At 31.3% G+C, this 21,876-nt stretch overlaps 1 protein-coding gene across 14 annotated transcripts in view; it reads right to left on the bottom strand.

Annotated features, from left to right (window-relative positions):
* The window catches only part of LOC125068457 (perilipin-4-like), a 32,285-nt gene that overhangs the window by 4,617 nt on the left and 5,792 nt on the right, over window positions 1-21,876 (bottom strand). For 8 of the 14 annotated variants that reach the window (XM_047677584.1, XM_047677588.1, XM_047677589.1 and 5 more), the window contains exons 2-19: window positions 7,285-7,464; window positions 3,791-3,925; window positions 3,528-3,593; window positions 3,203-3,301; window positions 3,026-3,124; window positions 2,851-2,949; window positions 2,672-2,770; window positions 2,486-2,584; window positions 2,324-2,410; window positions 2,124-2,222; window positions 1,937-2,035; window positions 1,773-1,871; window positions 1,605-1,703; window positions 1,266-1,364; window positions 1,079-1,165; window positions 699-797; window positions 185-283; window positions 19-105 (exon numbers count right to left, since the gene is read on the bottom strand). In XM_047677584.1, the coding sequence (XP_047533540.1) occupies window positions 19-105; window positions 185-283; window positions 699-797; window positions 1,079-1,165; window positions 1,266-1,364; window positions 1,605-1,703; window positions 1,773-1,871; window positions 1,937-2,035; window positions 2,124-2,222; window positions 2,324-2,410; window positions 2,486-2,584; window positions 2,672-2,770; window positions 2,851-2,949; window positions 3,026-3,124; window positions 3,203-3,301; window positions 3,528-3,593; window positions 3,791-3,925; window positions 7,285-7,464 (1,830 nt within the window). The remainder of the gene's footprint in view (window positions 1-18; window positions 106-184; window positions 284-698; window positions 798-1,078; window positions 1,166-1,265; window positions 1,365-1,604; window positions 1,704-1,772; window positions 1,872-1,936; window positions 2,036-2,123; window positions 2,223-2,323; window positions 2,411-2,485; window positions 2,585-2,671; window positions 2,771-2,850; window positions 2,950-3,025; window positions 3,125-3,202; window positions 3,302-3,527; window positions 3,594-3,790; window positions 3,926-7,284; window positions 7,465-21,876) is intronic. The other 6 variants (XM_047677578.1, XM_047677582.1, XM_047677583.1 and 3 more) reach the window with 6 other exon arrangements.

A 21,876-nucleotide genomic window follows, 5' to 3' on the forward strand; every position in this document is an offset into this window, starting at 1 on the left:
TACGTGAGTGCATTTTACCTTTAGCGCTTCCTATAAGTGATGTGCTCTTATCAACAACAGACGCAGCAACATTTTTAGTTGCATCTACAGTACTTGCAGCTGTACCTAGTGCAATGAAATAGTTCTATGTAAAATTGCGAATATCAAAATATATTATTTCAATAAAATTCAAGCAGTGAAATACCTTTTACGGTTTCTACTAGCGAAACTCCCTTATCTACAGCGGATGCTGCTACATTTTTTGTTGTATCTACTGTTGAGTGCACAGTACTTGCTACTGTATCTAAACGTGGTATGAATCGGACGGCGAAAAAATCATTAAAGTGCATTAATAAATAATATAATGGGCATAGCATGACTTCGTATTGCTTTAATAAATTATTATTACCAGATGTAGACCCGCTTCGCAGGACGTAAATGAAAACATAACATTGTTTTTATTTTTATTTAAAATATCAAGTGAATTGATTTTCTTTTCACGACATTCGACAAATCTATCTTTTATAAAAATCCGTTCAATAGTTTCAAGTCACAAACTTGCAAATACACAAAATTTCGACATTTTAATTTAAGTAAGATACACTTTTCTAGAAAATAAGGAATGTTTCCTTTTAATTTAAACTTAGAATATGATTTTATTTTTAACACAATTAATTAAATGTATTTCAACTAAACATTTGTTTTCTTCTTTGTTATACCTTTAACGCCTCCTATCAAAGCTGAACCTTTATCAAGCGCTGATGCCGCTACAGTTTTAGTACTATCAACAGTTGAATGAACGGAGCTCGCTACGGTATCTATAACGCCATTAAAACATACATGTATTAGCATGGGAATGACTACATATGAAAAAAAAATGTATATGTTGAATAGGGCATTATAATTAAATATATCTATTATAGGATTATATTAGAAATAAAAGTAATATAAAATCTATTGCAATAGAATGATGACAAAAAGAAATAACCTTTTTTATTTTTTATTGGGTCTCAAATAGTTCACAATGTTAAAAAAACTACAATATTTTTACGGCCACCCAAATTTCAATTTTAAAATTCTTAAACCGAAGGTAACTTACCTTTGGCTGTATCCACATAAGATTTTCCTGTTTCGACAGAACTATGAGCAGCTTTGACTGTACTATCTACTGTACTCGCTACTGTATCTACAAATTGCGATACATATATTTAAAATTTAAATCAAAGAGGTAAACATAAGTAACAAAAAAATAAATCAAAAACAAAGCATTAATAACAACAGTTAACCTTTAGCACTATCTAGGTAAGATTTTCCGATATCGTAAGCAGAAAACGCATAACTCTTCGAGAAATCCAATGCAGATTGATATGAGTTTTGGGCTGAATCTAGGTTAAGCACAAACCAAAAAAAAAAAAGAAATCAGTCACAAAACACAAATAAAATACAAATAATACATTAAAATGTAACACGAATAACTAAACTAAAACTACTACACAAATACATGACAGAAAAAAATTAGCTAGCTACTACACTATAAATGGCTCAAAAATTGAATAATGGTTGTTATTAGAAATACAAATACTAGCTTTAAAGAATTACAAACACGACAATCGAGTTCATTCTACCTTTAGCGCTTTCCACGTACGATTTAGCTGTTTCTGTAGTTGAATTAGCGATATTTTTGGTTCCTTCAACCGTATTATTAACCGCATCTGCTACAGTATCTATTGCAAATTAATATATTTTAATAAAAGCATATGAAACGAAATAACAAAAAGATGTAATTGTTTTACCTTTGGCACTAGAAGCGTATGATTTACCAGAATCAACAAGCGACTGTGCTGTTTTTTGTGTTGTGTCAACAGTGCTATGAATACTACTTGCAACAGAATCTACAAAGTAATAAATCAATCAATATCAAAAGAGTTCGAGTTCTGATGATAAGTAATCATATTACCTTTAGCACTAGATGCATATGTTTTACCAGAATCAAAAAGAGACTGTGCTGTTTTTTGTGTTGTGTCAACAGTGCTTTGAATGCTACTTGCAACAGATTCTACAAAATAAAAATAAACAATTCGATGATAATAAAATAAAATAAAATAAGAAACATGTCCTACAACGATTATAAAATCGTTCTTTACCTTTTGCGCTTGTGGCGTAGGATTTCCCTGTTTCAAGCGCAGATTGACCTGTTTTTTGTGTAGTATCTACTGCACTTTCAAACGTACTTGCTACTGTGTCTACAATAACAATTTTTTTTTTATATTTAGTGTTTGACTCAAACAAACTAACATTACTATTTTCAATTCAATTTTATTATTTCAGTTTATTTTAATGTTACCTTTGGCACCGGCGACATAAGATTTGCCGGTTTCGAATGTTGACTGAGCACTTTTTTGTGCACCTACTACAGTGTTTGACACTGTATCTACAAAAGTAAAATTTTCATATCAAGAAAACATATCTTTCAAATCTTTTACGAAAACTAATGGATTAATAATACCTTTTGCAATCGTTGCGTAATCTTTGCCTGTTTCAAGTGCGGAATTAGCTACTATTTGTGTTGTCTCTACTGTGCTTTGAATATTACTTACAAGTGTATCTACAACAAAATAAAAAGAATGAAATAATAATTACTCATTGTCATGAAAAAATAATATTATTAGTATACTTAAAATGCGATCTGTACCTTTCGCACTTGTAGCATATTGTTTGCTAGTATCAAACGTAGATTGTGCTGTGGCCTTTGATGCATCTACTGTACTTTGTACGGTATTTGCTACTGAATCTACAATTACACCGACAATAATGTCAAATAAATATTTATCATGTTTCGATCAATGAATAAAAATAATGTAATGATTCTACCTTTTGCAGAAGCAACGTAATCTTTGCTAGCTGTGAATGCAGTTTGGCCTGTTTTTTTAGTGCTATCTACCGTGTTTTGAATTGCATCAGCTGCTGTATCTACAAAATTATATTAAAATAAAATCGATACTTTTAAATACGTTTGTTGTTGTAAAACAATCGAAGCGCTTTTTACCTTTAGCACTTATAGCGTAGGATTTGCCAGTTTCTACAGCGGATTGTCCGATTTTTTGCGTGGTATCTACAGTGCTTTGAATTGTGTTCACTACTGAATCTATAATTTGACAGATACATTTAGTAATCCACTCGATAATAAGTATATAATTTAGCGTTCTAAATGTTTTGATAATACCTTTAGCACTAGCTGCGTACGTCTTCCCAGATTCTATTGTGGATTGTGCAGTTTTTTGTGTTGTATCTATAGTGCTTTGAACTACATGTGATACTGTATCTACAAGCATAAACAAAAATAACTTAAAAACTAAAGAAAAATTGAAAATTATCACCATACCAATTTACTTCATTAATAAGAGAACATGCAAGCTTTGAGTGTAAAGGTTTAAAGTTTATTAATTCTAAGATCGTCCCTCTGCATAGTATTAACATTAGCATTTATGTGTTTTTCAAATCTAGGGATGCAACTTCAACTATATCATACATAGGAAATAAAACCTTACCTTTAGCAGTGTTTATAGCTGATTCAGCTGCCTTTTTCGTATTATCTACTGTTGTTGAAATAGTATCTATAATAATGAAAATAACCAAAAAAAACAAAAGTTAAACACAAACGAACGAAATTAAAATTAAATACCAAAATAAATTGCTATTAAAAAGCGACAAGTTAAAATTAAATATTTATAAAAAGAAACATAAGATGCTGTAAAAATTAATAAATATTTCAAAAGAATTACGCAAGCACGTTCCCCATTCAAGGACCTACCTTTAGTAGTGTCGACCACCTTCTTCCCATCGGCTAAGGCTTTGTCGGCAGCATCCTTAGCTTCACCGGCAGCAAGCGAAACTTTCGATAATTCTTTATCCAGCGCGTCAATCGCCGAGTGTTTTGCGTTTGCAGCTGTTAAAAAACGTCATTGATTACTAATTTTGGCTCTAATACGAATACGATTTCATTAATAAACGTGGATAATTATTTATACTATTTTAGTGTCAAATACTTATTATAATATACACGTTATTCTTTGGCCAAAACTCAACATCTTGGAGATTATTATTATTTTATATAGATCAGGAATAAATAATAAAATGTATATATAAGTTTACTATGATACAAACTTCGGAGGTTATATAAAGCAAAATGGTTAATCTTTTACTTGATTTTGTTCTAAGATAAAAGTAAAATATATGTATGTTAACTATACTATATTTTCAAGGACGGTTTTGAGTCAAAAAATAAAAAAATATACATAATAATTGAGACAAAAAGTTTGATAATAAATTATATTTACAAATAATCCGATCCCGACGTAAGGTACATTTAACCTTTCGATTTATTTGTATAACGATAAAAAAAATTACTAAGTGTATTTTCTTCCCGCGAATAACCACATCTCATGGCATTCTGCTCTGGGGTAATATAATGCAATCTATATCAAAGCGATCGCTGCATACAGATCGATATACAAACAAGGCCTATTCGTGCACTATACAACGTGGGCCACAAAATTTATTTATAAAAGAAATTTACAGATATTAAAATATTGTCTGTCGCTTCTCAGTATATACATACATACATACGTGATAAGGTGATGTACATATGTTCGTTAAAATATAAAAGACATATAGTACTTGCTATTAGATTATGCATTTGTTGTCTTTTTCTTTAGAATCAATAAGTATCTATAAAGATTTTCGACTGTGATTTTAAAAGCTGGAAAAACATAATTCTTGATAAATATTTGAATACGACTTCAAGTCGCGAAATTATTGATTATTTTACAATTTATTCATTTTAAAAGAAGTAACTTATTTTTAAATAATTACTACCAAGTGTACGTTAAACCTAATACGATGAACATTTACGGTCATAACGGTCAGCATCTTTTAAAGAACTAAGTATAATGTTTACATAAAAAAAATTCGAAAGCCTATTATCATATAAACGTTTGAGATCCTCAATAAGATCAGCGATTAAATTAAAACAACCTCTGCAAAAAACTGTTACTGAAGTTTCTTGACCTTTTTTTAAACCCGTACAGTAAAGGTATTTGTATCGATAAAATATAAATTAACATTATTAAAATATTCCTTCCTAGTACAGTTGTACTAAAGTGGTGGAGCCTGTTTTGATATCAAACAATCGTCTTGGAAGCAGCACGACCAGTATTCAAGAGTGGACTGAGAAAATTAACAGCAAAACTGGATTTAGATATAAACTTAACCGCAGCCAGATACCTAATGTATATTTTACAATATTATACAGATTATTAATATATTGTATCAAATTAAAGTTCGGAAAGTATATTCTACCAAGAAGAACCGGCACGACAATCAGATACTCTTTACCACCATTTTAATTATAAAGTTCATGTCATTACATTTTTTTTTTACTTTAACAGCCTATAAATTTCCCACTGCTGGGCTAAGGCCTCCTATGCTTATGAGGAGAAGGTTTGGAGCATAGTCCACCAGTCTGCTCCAATGCGAGTTGGTGGATACACATTTGGCAGAATTTCGTTGAAATTAGACACATGCAGGTTTCCTCGCGATGTTTTCCTTCACCGCCGAGCACGAGATGAATTATAAACACAAACCCGCAATCATCGGTTAACATTGGTGTTCTAACCACTGGGCTATCTCGGCTCTCGGGTTCATGTTAATAAAATACAATTAAATTGACTACTACTAAGTTCAAGTTTATTATCAGCATAATCTTGCACCGAGTAATTAATGCTTTTTGACATGAGATTATAATTTATTATTATATTAATAGGTCAAGGTGAAAATAACCGTGGAATCTTGTTATAGAAACGTATACTGAATCCCAGGAAGGATGTATTGACTTCAAGTCGGAAATTAGATATAATAAATTTACCTTCCCTATTCGTGTCTATACAATGATGGTCAGGTTCTTTTAAATACTAATAACATAAATACGCAAGTCACTCTGTCTATCTTATAAATTTTCATGGTTTAACAACTCAAACGATTTTGATAAAATTTCGTACGGAGTAACCTTAAAACCGGAGTTGGGGTTCTTATAGTTCAGCTATAGAGGGTTGAAAGTTAGGGATTAATATTTGTGTGAGATTGCTTTATTTTAAACTTGAAAATGTAGAATGCTTTTGAAAACAGATACAACATATAAATTATAAATATGAACAATTCTTGTCTTGTCAAACTATGGGTAAGTATATTACGCCGTCACCTATTATTATTTTTCATGTTGTGTTTTGACAATTCAGACTTTCCGACACAAATACCTAACAAACAGTTATTTCAAGGAATAAGATGCACCAAATTTACTTGGTGGTAGGGCTTTGTGTAAGCCCGTCTGGGTAAGTACCACCCACTCATCAGATATTCTATCACCAAATACAAACAGTACTCTGTATTGTTGTGTTTCGGTTAGAAGGGTGAGTGAACCAGTGTAATCACAGGTACTTTACATCTTAGTTCCCAAGGTTGGTGGCGCATAGGTGATGTAAGGAATGGTTAATATTTCTTACAGCGCCTTTGTCTATGGGCGGTGGTGATCACTTATCATCAGGTGGCCCATATGCTGGTCCGCCAACTAATGCCATAAAAAAATGGCGGGTAAAATGGTGGATGACACATTGCCACAAATTCCCTTTTAGGCGGACTTTTTATTCAGTAATGGAGGAGTAATTAATTTTAATCTTGATATATAAAATATATTATAGTTTTTCTTATTAATGGCACAATCAAACAGAGCAAATACATATATGTACCTACGTTGGATGGAGTATTCAAGACAATCAACTATGATAGTTGATGGGTAAATAAAGTGATATTCCTAGAAGTTTGCTCACAGCACTCTGTAATGTATAAAATACAACTTGCTGACTGACTGACTATCAAGTTTAAAATAGAACAAAGATATATAATTCGGATTTTTTTGCGACAGTCTGATTATAAGCGCTTTACCTCCTCGATTTCCCTATCATGACATAAACGTGTTTAAAATACCGTTCTTTCCACAAATGACATGTAAGCAAATACATCAAATCTATGAAACCAGGATGTTTTTTTTAGACATAACTGGAAAACCTACTAAACCATTATACATAAAACTTATACCAGAAGATACAACGCATTTAGTAGAAGGTATCAGTATGTAATATTGATATTAACTCGCTTTAAATTGACTATTGAAGAGACAAGCGTGAATTTCATGTACTCATATTTAAGCATAGGCACAGTATTTGATATGATAATATTTGATCATGTACGTACCGGAGTTAGCAGCATCAGACGCCGTCTTCTCAGCTCCGCCGACGAGTTCTCCAGCCTTCTTAACTTGTTCTTCAACAACATGGGCGGCTTCTGCTACTTTCTCCTGAGCGATCTGTTCTGCATCCTTCTTCTTCCTCTCGAAGAGAGATGCTGTCTTCTCTCCGATGCTTCGGAACGCTCCTGTGATATGAATTTTATGAATATTCGAATTTATGTTATTACCTGCTATATTTTTAACTTAATAAAAAAAAATTATCGTCTTGTTCAGAAACATTTACGATTTTATCTAACGATTGATCTATTTGAATAAATTAATTCAAAATTAAATTATTTTCTACATTTAAATATTATAATATTAAACAAAAGCTGGCAACATTTGTCTTTAGTCATCGACCATTAGTTGGTAATGGTGGACGTTTTTATTAATTCACATGTAACACGTAATAGACGCATTAGGTATGACCTTCACAATATTCTATTGAAATGTATAATATTACTGTAATATTTATCGAACAAATCATTTAATGTGGATCCATATTTTTTTTTTTAAGAAAGCCATACCAGTTGTAAAGCGTTAACAATTCAATAGTATAATCTGTGTCCTGATTCTATAAGGGCAAATATTAATGACCCTTAATTTTGTTAAACAGAACATAAACTTTTTTGCCTAATTCTCATATTTAAGTTAATATTTAATACAAAAATATAGTTTTAGCACAATACATTTTATTATTTTTAAATAATTTGGCTGAAGGTAAAATGTGGTGAACATTTTACTCAGAAATGTACTTTGGACCTTTTAACTCCAGACCACAGATTATTTCTGACCATTACGAGTTGTATAGCCAAGTAATAAATTAATATTAATTGTTATATTTTAATAATTGCTATTATATTTTTTCCTATTCCTTAATTTAAATCCTTTTTGCCTAATAAGGAATAAAAAGGAAAATATGTTAATAAACGTAGACAAACAGAAAGAGTTTGTAGGTATACGATACATTTTGTCGCATTACACGTATAAGATTTTATTACGTAAGACACCCAGTTCGTTATGCTGTATTGATCAAAGTTAGGTTAACCTTCCCCCACCCACTGGCAGACTAAAAGTAGTGGGAGGTGTATTCCACCTGCATTATGATATCGTACTTTTATACTACGGTATCGAGAAATGCAATACACTTTTAGAGTTTCATATATACACGGTGTACTAAGAACAAAAAGAAAATAATGCAGTATATTTATACTTATATTAAATTAGTTATTTTTTATCATTAATTATTATATTTCACGGTATTATAATTCAGGTACATCACACTGTATTTTCAATTACTGTACGTTAATTAATAGAGTGTTCTATAAATAAACAGATACGAGTATATTTATAAAATAAACGTTTGCACTTATTTCATTAAATATGAATCATTATAAATAACAAAGATTTCTAACTCACCAAGGTTCTTGTCTATCGGAAAGCATGGAAATATAATATATCAATTATTTATATTAAAAGTAACAAACTAAATACGTAATTATATTATAATTTATTTATCTACAAATCCATGCTGAAACTTGTTCTTATAAACATAGCTATGAAGTATGAATATATTATAAGAAATGTGGGAGGAACTTTATATACATATGGAGGTGTAACTTACTATTATTTAAATTCATAAAGATGAATTTTTACTTTTCTACTTTTAAATGAATATGATTCATGCTAAATATTTACCTCTAAGTATTATGAGGGGTTAAGTAATAATAATAATTAAACTAAGAAGTTGCTACCAACTGGTCACTATTATAATTTTACGTATAGCCTATTCCAATGGAAGTAGGAAAAAAGATAAACAAACCTTAAATTTACGTATCTCATGCGATTTGCTAATAACTCAGCTATATTGTGCACTATTAAAAGTTTATGATTAATATATCTTTATTTATAAAACAACACTTTACTACTTATTTCCCCTTTAATTTTAGTTCCAAAATTCCGATAATAGTTTCATCGACGTGCAGGACGCCATTTTTTCGCAAATCCACAGTGAATATCACAGTTTAAACAAGCTCTCGACCAATAATATCTCGTCAATTTGATGTCTAATGTTGTTTATTCGGCTTTACTCCTCTTATAGTTGGAAATGATTAAATGCTATTCCATAATCTAAATACCCAGTAGTAAAAATTTCTCGACAGCGTGATTCAGAAAATTGCCATTTTCAATCAGCGCCATCTATCTTTACTGAGTTTCTACCATACGTAATTATACTAAACTTCGTTGTATTAATCTTTTTGATGAATCTAGCATTACATTGTAACTAAAAGGTGATTCATGCATAGGTTTAATACAAATTCATTCTTCTACAAATACAATGGTTATATTTTATTGCCATATGATAAAAATCTTTTAACAAATAGCGCATGCATATTTTAAATTATAATGATGATTATATGTAATTAGTTATTTACAATACAATAATAAAATTGCCAAAGGACGATAAGTAGCGTGTCGATTTGCGCGAAAATATATGTAACGAATAATTCGTTTATTTATTTATATAAGCGGTATGTTTTCCGTTTTCCTTTCATGTAACGTCAAAAAGTACAGAAATATTCAGTGTATATTTAGGGTATATACACTAATTATAATTAGTCAATCAACTAATCGTCTACTGCGATGGTTTAACGCAAAACCGGTTTATTAATTAAACCGAATTTAAGCATTTTAGATTCAGGGTAAACATTTCTATACAGTACATTAAAATATTTTGTAAGAAATACATTTATTAAACCATCATTTGTGTTAATAAACTGCGATTTATTGATGTCACGGCGAGATAAAAAACTTTAAAAGGCTCAATTTATTGAGTACATTTAGGTACGTTTTAATTATTGACATCGAAAATTGTGGTTATATTAATATTAATTGATAGATAACATTTCGTAACGAGAATACTTTTTGAATTAAATTTAAATGTGTCTTTAACAATTTTTATTACACAATATATTTTTAAATAATAAAATCTGCCGCTAATTTACACATTTTACCGCCAAGCAGCAATTCTTAATATTGTTGTGCTCCGGTTTAAATGAAAGGTGACTGAACCAGTGTAACTACAGGACGTAACGTCTTAGATCCTAAGGTTGGTGGCACATTGTTAAAGTTTCTTACAACGAGCGTAAGCTATGAGCGGAGTCCACTGACCACCAGGTGGACCACATGACAGTCTGTCTATTGATTTTAAATAAAACAACCTTTATTAATATGTGTAATCATATGTTCATATATTTTTATGACTTATCTTAAGAGTATAAAAAAGGCATATATTAATTTTATTTACGTATTAACAAAACGACGACTCCTTTTGCAGTATTCGTTCTCAGTATACGTTTCATGCAATTTTTGTTCCGTGCGATCTTTCTGCATTTTGTTTTATTATCTGATCTTTCAATATACTATGAAACAAGCTCTGAACCTGCCTTGCTTTGTCTATAATTTATTGGTTGTTATTATAACGGCGCGTAGGATGACATCGGTTTGGAGCCGATATCATCGTTTGTGTTTTCAACATGCAAGCCTAAAGCCGTATACGTATACGCATAGGTATATACGTATAGTGTTTGTGTCTAATATACGTACCTATACACATAGATAAAATAGACAAAGTAAGAAAGGAAGTGAAAACCTTTCTAAAAATTCTAAGATTCTGTTAACCGAACTCTGGATATGAGGACTACGAAACGTAGTCATTTGTCTTTTTCTCAGATTTTGGATAACTCAAGTCCAAATTGAATAAACTTGCAAGCAACCAGTGTATATTTTGTATAGTAGTATCGTGTAAAATATTTAGGAACTAAACATTTCAGAGAAAATTTAAATGCTGTACTAAGTGTGTTTTGATGTTAATTCCACCAGATGTTAAAAACGCATTCACAGCATCCTTTTACGGTAGGGATGTGACCTCAACCTATTCGCAAACCGGCTCGACTCATGACAGCAACATATTTCATTTAACCATGCTATATTTACTATTCATTTTCTCGGAGTCCATTTAAAAACTAAATATAGACGCAGTACTATTATATTACTAACATATTATATTTAACTTCTCAGTAAGGTCTAGGTTTCTGCTAAACGGTTCAATATATTTATGATATTTAATTGTGATTAAATTAAATGGGAGGCGGGCAACTGGCTTTTTAAAGTTAATATGGCCTATGGTTCTGCAGGGAGTGGAAAGAACCCGGCCACCGCCCTTTATGCTTCGTCGGTCAAGTATTGGACCATCGGTGAGGCACCACAGAAGGTCTCTTATCAAACTTTTTTGGGGGAGGGAAGATCGCGGAACACTGCTTGCACTCAGCGCTTTTTATCCTTAAAACTTTGCCATTTCAAGTTACCAAATTCATAATTATTTTTATTTTTGGCTATGACTTTAAGACATAATAATAAGAACAAATATAAATAAATTGTTTACTATAGGAATTATTCCAAGGTATAATTTAACGCGCAAGGCATATCTAGTAATTAATAATGGATATGGATTAAGGATTTTATTGAAACAGAACATTCGTTTTTCTTTAAATTAAATCTAGCAAGGAGTTTTCTTTGCAGCGAATTGTACTGGTGCAATAATTAAACGCATTCACGGTATATTTTATGCTGATGATAAAATTTTATTTTATTACTCCGATAATTATATGTTTACTTTGGAAATATAAACAACATTTGTATATTTATTTATGTTGTTTTGTGATAAAATTATGTTTATAATATTATTTAAAAAAAATAAGCTTTTATTAGTAGGGTATATAACCTATCAATTATTGATATCAACCATATTATAACATTATGGTGATGTGTGATGTGGATGTTCTTGCTTTTAATTTGTTTTCTGAATATTAAAACATGCTTTATTGTTGTTTTGCTAAATGACAAAATAAATAGTATTTTTTTGTACTTATATTATTTTCAAAATACCGATTTGCATTTGGCCAATGTACACGTCTTAATATATTCTTATTAGTAAATAAAAATGTTTTGATGTTTAACTTCGGTAAAGCGTTCTGCATACACCAGCGTGATCCTGGTTGTACTAAGGTCAATCCACTGTGCTATCTCGGCTCTTTAACTAGTGACCAAGTATAACTCCAGGCACATAGATATAACATCTTGAGGTTGGTGGTATATTGACGATGTTAGGGATGGTTAATATTTTTTTACAATTACAAATGTCTATGGACGATAATGACCACTTACGAACAGATGCCTCTCTAGCTATCTATTTTAAATCACTCTACTAATTAAGTAGCAGCCTGTAAGTTAACCAATACTGTGCTAAGGCCTCCTCTCCCTATGAGGAGAAGCTTAGGAGCGTATTCCACCAGGCTGCTCCAATTCGGTTGGTGGATTTACATTCACAGAATTTGTTGAATTTAGACACATAAAGGTTTCCTCACGATGTTTTCCTTCACCGCCGAGCAAGAGATGAATTATAAACACAAATTAAGCATATGAAAACTCAGTGGTGCTTGCCTGGGTTTGAACCCGAAATCATCGGTTAAGATGCACGCGTTCTAACAACTGGGCCATCTCGGCTCTTATTGACGATTGGTATTGACGATGTTAGGGATGGTTAATATTTTTTTACAATTGTAAATGTCTATGGACGGTAATGACCACTTACGAACAGATGCCACTCTAGCTATCTATTTTAAATCACTGTACTAATTAAGTAGCAGCCTGTAAGTTAACCAATACTGTGCTAAGGCCTTCTCTCCCTATGAGGAGAAGCATAGGAGTGTATTCCACCAGGCTGCTCCAATTCGGTTGATGGTTTTGCATTCACAGAATTTGTTGAAATTAGACACATGCAAGTTTCCTCACGATGTTTTCCTTCACCGCCGAGCACGAGATGAATTATAAACACAAATTAAGCACATGAAAATTCAGTAATGCTTGCCTGGGTTTGAAAACGCAATCATCGGTTAATATGTACGCGTTCTAACCATTGGGTTATGTCGGTTCTTAAATCTGATTCAGCCAATTCCACGCTCTATGTATGTACCCAGTTGTGTAATAAAATGATTTATTTTAAAATGTGCGAGTTCTTTTTGACACAGCGCTAGAGTTATGAAGTGTTAAATCTTAAATGTAAATTCGACAATAATCTTGGCAGCGTGGAGAGTGATGGGTTGTTAGCACTAGCTATTTAGATGTCACATGCGTTCATTGGTCCAGTTTGGGTCTAAAATAGAGCTCAGTCGGTCAGTCGGGATTATTGCTCCCCTGTTTACCGATGCGAGGTATTATTCCATTCCATTGTATTCCGCAATGTTTAGGTACACGATAAAAATATTTTTGAAAAAAAAAAATAGTTTACTAATCTTAACTATTTGTGTTAACACTGGTCTTATTTTTTAGCATAATTTGAATATAGAATCTTACTTATATTAAATATATCTGAATATTATTTTTATTTATTGAACAAAATTAAAAACAAAAGTTGCTTAAAGCAGCCCGTTCCTGATAATCATTATTATTGCTTATAATTGCAAAAATACATTTATTTAAAAAAAAAACTAAATTAAATAAAGGAAGAATGACTATAATTTAAAGTTAATTTTTATTAACAAATATGTTTCGTTTTATTTGTACAATTGCGTAATCCACTCAAAATATTTAAAAGCTGAATTTTAAATAGCAATGTTAATTTTGGTTCACAAATAAACGGATTGTATTTTAAGTTCAAAGTCCCTGCGATTATCATTGGAGAGATTTATTTAGGTTAATTAGTTATGTTAATAATTATAATACGTTTATATAAATATGTATATATCGCTTAAGCCGCGAAAAATGACGTGCCGATTGAGAGCTTCCATGGCGTGAGCCGTGTACCTATATCAATCCATTGACATTGTATGAAAATAATATATGATGGAAATATTATTCTAAAACTCTAAATAAGGTACGCGAAATTGTGTACCTTATTGGTTTTCCAAACCTATAAGGTAACTGTGCAGATCCGGAAATAGTCATGTTTCAAACTGGTAACTCCCCTCCTCCCCGGACTAGCGGATTTGATTTATGGAATTAGGTTTTTAATTATTATTAATTATATTTTAGGCTAACTAGAAAAAAAGTGGTAGTGCTACATATATTGAGAATATTAGAATGAATAAATTCTATACTTTCGTGTATCGTCAGCGTTAAAAATGTTTGACGTGATCACTGGTCTAATCTTGGCTTTCGTGGGTATAAATATTTACTTACTATAAATATATCATGAGATAACAATTTGCTATTTAGCCGTTCACATAATCCGAATACACCGTTCGCTTCTGATTTAATATTACAACGAATTTTTTTATCTTATTACAAAATATTACATAATTCATAAAATGTTTGAAGTTTCTTATTCATTATATGAAAAATATACAATAATTTATTACATTGACGACTTAACTAGAAATATATCGATTAAAATAATAAAAAAAGTATATTGAATCGCGATTGTTATTTTCTATCGATAAGAGCTAGCTACTGATTTATTTAGTTTTTAATTCTTCAAATTACCTATACACAAATTAAATAAAACTCAAAAAAAAAAGGTACTGTTAATATGTTGCCCGGTTGGAATGGAAATAATTCTAGCAGCATTGCCACGACGAATCTCAAATTTGAATACTTTAAATATCTTGGTGCAATTGGACTAGACTCACTGTCACCAGTGGCGCCAATATGACGGGGTCTTATATTTTTAGAGAATACGTCTTGTGATAATTATATGCACTTACATTATAAGTAAAATAATTTCAAAATGAGTTTTTTTAAATTCATATACCTAAAATTAAGTATGCTATTTGTATTCATAGCAGCACAAAAAGTGAGTGTAAAACGGCTCAATCGGTGGAAATGATTTAAAATTCCGTTGCAAGATTTGATCCAAATCACGAAAGGGTGATGTTAAAAAAACTTGTAAAATAGTTATTTACTTACAGGTGATTATAAACGTTTTAGACGAATTATTTAAATAGAATTAAAAAAATATATTCCTAAAGATTAGCGCAATTTACATGAGATCCTCAAAAGTTCAAAGATTATTATACTTATAACAAAGGTACTTGGAGATCTTTATATCCCACATCAAATTAGACTCTATACTCTTATTATAAATACAAAATTAACTCCGTCCGTCTGTTGCTCTTTCACGGCCAAACTAATAGTAACATATTTAAGAATAAAATCTTCTATATAACTCGTTTCGATTCTACAAAACGTTAAACCTATTGGAGATGCCAAGATGTATGTAGATGCCATTGTACACGTACAAGATGCAGCTTTGTGTACATTCAAGAATCCGGTAATAATTTGAATCTAATGACAATGTGAAGCCAAGAATTTTTTGAACTATACAGTAAAACACTCACTTTTAGTATTTAGAGTAAGTATACCGCGCAATTTAAGAAGCTAGCTATTCTTAAAATAAATAGAAAACGATACAGTTGCCCTGTGTTAAAAGTATATCTATATAATATAATTGAGTTGAGTTGAGTTGTTAAATTTTATAACAAATAATAATTCGAGGGCTTTTCAATCAATTCATTCAAAAATAACTTCGTTTTGAAACCTCACGAGTCTTGAGTGTTGTTTCGCAATAAAACATTCAAAGAGGCTGAAATTGATCGGCCACATGCAATTGAATGATCCAAATAGTCCACCGGGCCGAGCATTTCATAAATAAATCGCTGGTCACGAACTTACGAATTTTATTAGTAATTTTATACGTTATGTAATATTGCAGTGTTCGATGCAGTATTTTGAACAATCACATATAATATTAATTACGTGAATGACGTAAATAGATTTAAATGTAATACGAACTCTTTTTTGCAGATATACTAGCAGAGAGCAGACAATAATGACTTCGTTCAAAGTCACGGAATGTTATGGCGATAATACGCGGTATAAAAATAGTTCACAGGTCAACCGGAATTTACCTGCGAGTTGTCGGTGGCAAGTGGAGATGAGTATATAGGTAAACCTTTATCCACCTTTCTCAGGTATATAGTTTATTGTTTATAGTTTGTGTATTCAGAGATTGATTATGTTAGGTACTTCTATTAGTACCGAGCAAACAAATGAATCTAGATACGATTAATAAATGTATATTTTTTTTATGGTACATCAAAGAAAAACTTGATTTTTTTGATACAGGCTGAGTGAGCCAGTGCGCATTGGCACAAGGGACACAACATAGATTCCAAGGTTAATGGCGCATTGGAGATATAAGGAATGATTAAAATTTCTTACGGCAGCGCAATGACAATGAACGGTGCCTTACAATCGGATGGGGCATTTGCCCGTTACTACCTGTTTCATTAAAAACACAAACTTGAGTCTCTAGCATATATCTTTGTATCTAGATTTGTTGATTTTTTTGTATTTGTGTAATTTACAACCGAAACCAAGTTAAAATCTACAAAAAAAATAGTACCCCATTTAAGTTGGTCCTTAGTAGGTACAAGGCAAAATTACGTTTAAAATTACCATCGGAATACAGACTCTACCGTTTTTTTCCCACCAATTAAGATAAAACAGATGTTAATTAAATAGCTTTTCGTTTATGTAATCTTGTCAAAAGGCGTTCTGAAAGTGCCTAAATTAATAAATAATAATATACTGTAGTTGATTTGACAAGTTATTGTATATGTAATTTCATGAGTCCATAAAACCATTCCCTGAAGCGATTCCCGCGACCGTTATCAGCTGCCAGACTGTCTGGCACTAGGAATCTAGACCACTAATACTAAAGGTATTGATCGTTGCGTTTTATGGCAGCGCTACGAAGCGTTAATACAAATAAATATTTTAATAGTAAAATGCTTTTGTATCTGGGTCAATTTATTGCGCTGAAAATTATTACTCTATATTTCTGAATAGAAAACACATTTATGGGGGTGAAAGAACGTCATTACAGCCACAAAAGACATAACATATTAATTTGATGACTGATGCATTACTGGTGTATTTTTATTGTCAAGGGCGGTAAACTAAAATATTCATTGGATGTAAAATTTCCCTGTACATGTTTTCGAAACTAGCTACTAAGTGTGACTGTGTGTGTGTCCTCAAATCTAAGTGGGTCTGGTGTTATTCCGTATTGGTATGGCTGAAATAGTTAGGGCATGTAAAAGTGTTAATAAATTCTTATAATATAAGTTTTAATAACTTAAACTAAAATGTAGGTCAATTTGTATTAGTGAGTTTTCCAAATATATGAGTACCAAGACACATGAAAAATCTCGAAGTAATTTAATTTCTTTCAACGTAATTAAATGTTATTTAAGATAAACATTAATCACGTGATCTGCGGTAAATATTAAGTGACGAGGCTACCGCAACAACATAGGAAACAAGTAACACCTAATCCAATACATTAGAAAGCAATGAAACGGATCAAATTACGAGATAATTAATTCCAGTAGGTAATACTTTACCTTCGTTATATAAGTTTGTAAATGAGAATTCAGAATAGTGATAGCCAAAGTTACTGAAAGTTTACTGGTGGTAGGTCAGTCCATCTGAGCTGGGAAGTTACCAGTTAATCACTGATAAAATAGCCTATATGGTTATGTAGATGCCCATGCGGAATTAAATTATCAATTTTATGCCTTTGTTATCTACCAGTTGAGGGGTTTGGAAGACGAGTAAGACTGGTGATGTCAGCATCTCTCTCTCTGGGCATCTGTTGTCTCAGTATAGGTAATTGGCGCAAAGAATGACAGAATTTTATGTGATTTATTGTACACCAAAATTAAGTAATAAAATTAATGGTATGTACAAAAGGCAGTCTTATCGATTAGCGACCGATCTCTTCCAGACAAACTTTGAGTAAAGATGAGGGATAAAGGAGGTGTACAGTTGATGATGAATGAGTTTTTTATAAACATACTATGGGTACGTCAAATCTTGCTACTGAATTTTCAATCATATCTAATCAACCAAGCTAAAAATTTTACCTGAATTTTAGAATTACTTTCTATGCTAGCTTTTATGTTTGTAATATTTGTTTGCTTATAATGAAACTCAGTGTACAAAAGTAATGTTTCCATAACGCCTACAATTTCTATATGTAGGAACAAAATTGTCCACTTGAATGATTTCTATCTGGAGGCGTCCTAAGCGAATATCCGGTCTTGGCATACGATGCCCTCATGGCTGTGAAGTCAGTACTCTCAGAAACTATTTTGTGTGAGCTATTTATATTTAAGTAATGGAATATTTGCAGATTAAGGTTTCATTTAAGAATACAAGAATAAAAAGAAAATTAAGGAAGGTATATTATTTTAAATATTCTGGTTGTAAATAAGTATAAACTGTTTACTTCCTTTGAGGAATTCGTCAATTTTTAAAGCAGTTTCTTATAAATCAGAATTGAATATAATTTCATAATTTGTTTTCAATTAGGTAGGTAGGAGAGCCAATGTTTATGAATGTACACTTTTATTTTTTTTGGATTTGTACCGGTATGATATGATCAACGAAGTTTTTACGTAACAGTTAGGCGGACGAGCCATCGAGCAACCATAGTAAGTGGTCGCCACCACCCATAAACATTGACGCTATAAGAAATAATAACCATTCCTTACATGCGCCACCAATCTGGTAGCTAAGATGTTATGTCCCTTGTGCCTATAGTTACTCGGGTGGCACACTCACCTTTCAAGCCGGAACCCAACAATATGGCGGAAGAATAACTGATGAGTGGGTGGTACCTAGTAACCTAGACGGGCTTGCACAAAGCCAAAAAACATTCAAAAAAAAAATGCTGGACAAAATACTCACTAACATGTACACGTTCGTATGTACGAACACACACAAATACAAATCTCTTTAACAGAATCGTACTCAGACTATTTCAAAACGTGGACTTTGAGTCGAACCAACTGTACGACATCAAAATGTTACGTTAATACTAATGACAATAAAATAACTTTAGTGGAAGTTTTAAAGTGGCAATTAAATACGGTTCAATTAATGACAAAATCAATTAGTTTATTCTTGTCGTAGAAGTGCACTGCGTATTAACTATTACAAATGCAGGTCGTGTGTCAAAGTTGAGATAAATTCAGAGATAAACTAATGTCCTGCTCGAAGCCCACGCAAACAATAAGTGTTTCTTTTGAATAGAGGAAACAATTTTGTCTCCGGTATTATTATTGCCGAGATATTGGAAAACACAGGAAATTGGAAAATTAAATATTAAATTAAATTTGTTTGGTATTGGTATTGCCCAATTTATATTGTTTTGCCATTAAAAAGTGGAAAAAATATTTTTTGAAGATATGCTTTTCTTACATTGAAGTAAATATAATGGTTTCAACTCTTAGCTTCTTCTGCTCTGTCGAAGACAGCCCAGCGATAACGGGACTCAGTTGTGCTGCGTGGTTATATCCCGTAATTATGGCATTGTTAACATTTTGCACTGTTCTAATTCGTTCTAGGTATAGCATACTTCGTAGGTATGGTCCTGATGACTACGAGGTTATAATTAAATCACAGAAAGAAATGTACATGCAATCTAAGAAGATCGCCTTACAAATCCATTATTTGCTTTTTTTTTTAATGACGTTACTAAAACAAAAGACCGAAAGAAAAATACATCGAGCACAAAAAAAAAACGTATTTACTAAACAGCCAGTCTAGCAAATTTTTTCAAAATGTTCTTTTCAGTTTTTATGAAACACTAATACCAACTTACGTAATGTTAAATAATATACAAGTAAGGAATTGTATAAATTAATTTAACATAAGAACAAAGACTGTCTATTCATTCAAAGCACATAATATAAATGCGCCTTGTATGTCAGGAAGAATTTTATCACGAATCACGATTATTAGGTCATTCGCTATACACGGTATTAAAAAGTACGAGCAGGTGCTGACATCAGGCCATTGATATTTTAGAATGTATTCGCTTCAAAAGGCTAAATCATAAGTAATATCATTTTTTATGTATAGTTAACTAGACATTCTTCGGCATCCCACATCGCACCATTTTATAAAAGAATTATATGGAAACATTTTATGTAACAGTCGGTGAGTAGAATCATAAAATGTCCAGAATTCTTTATTTAAAATAAAAAATATATTAAAAATATTTGCTGAAGTTGATGTTTATAATAAAAAAAAGTCGTCGTGGACAGAGTTTTAGTTACAGTAATGAGTCACTTTGAATTAATATAATATTAATCGGTACTTGACGTAGTCTCTAAAGGATTCTAATTGGAATTACTGGCGTATAGTTGTATTCTTATTTTAAAAATTAAATATTCATTTTTACTCTGTGATTACTAGTTTTGCTGAAACATAATATTATGTATAATATAGAAAATACTCAAAATATAAATAATTAAATAGTAACATCTTATAATGTAATTTTGTTAATGTGAACAATTTGTTTGAAAAGCAAATGTAATAAATATTAATTTCTGTAAATTCGGAACTACAAAAATGACAGAATCAAAAGTTGTAGTCAATATAAGTCATAACATTAAAAACACTAGTTTTAAATTACCACAGCTAACACAAAGTCGCGTTATTATTAACGGCATTGTGTGATACGTTTGTTCGAGCATGAGAAAATGAATTTATTCAATCCATACTTAATCTATTCAATAAATGAATGCCTTAGGCGTAAGACCATTGTTTACGCTGAGCATTTAAGTAGAATATGAAAATAAATCGATTAGCTTAAAAATAAATAAATCTGGTAGGATAATCCCCTTTTATTAAATTTATGATTGTTATCGAAAGTGAGACCAAATTTCATTTACAGACAGACACTGACAGATCAATTTTCAGGTTTATGATATTTTATTTAATCAGCTAGCCTGAAATGAATTACTAAAAAAAATCAAATAAACCAAAAAGGTAAGTCTATGATTTTATTGGCGCCAATTTGAAAATGGAACGTGTAAATATAAGTATTAAGTACATTGTTAAGTATATTGAGTTTTTTTATAATTCTAATGCAGGTAGTTAACTATTCCATAGAACGTAGTGCTCTTGTACCGAGGGCAGAATGCTATAATTTTATAAAATAAGTTCAAATTAACACATACCACATTCCATACAAGACCCTTGTCTGATCGTGCTGTTTTCTTCGCACGTATGATTCTCAAATAGGTTAAACAGAGACGGAAGAAAAATAACGAGCCTCGTCTTGTCGACCTTGATGATGTCACCGTTTTGCTTACAGAATTTGTTTTGATTGTTCCATAACACGAGGGCTTTGTTTGATGTAAACATTTTTCATTCTATATTTTGTACTGTATACTTAATTAAAAAAACCTTCAAATCGTTATATGTTATATATTCGTACATAATTTTACGATTGAAGGTTTGGAAATGTACGTGGGGTAGAGTATTTTGTGTCAATTTTTTCAAGAGTCTTTAGTCATTAGTTAAGGTAATGTTGCTTTTTTCAATTAATTTCGAAATTTAAAAAAAAGAACTCGTTGGTAGCTTTGTATGAGTCCGTCTCGGTAGGAAACAATCACTCATCAGATTTACCACCAACCAGCAAT

Source organism: Vanessa atalanta, chromosome 13, assembly GCF_905147765.1.
Source record: "Vanessa atalanta chromosome 13, ilVanAtal1.2, whole genome shotgun sequence".
Taxonomy (NCBI): Eukaryota; Metazoa; Arthropoda; class Insecta; order Lepidoptera; family Nymphalidae; genus Vanessa; species Vanessa atalanta.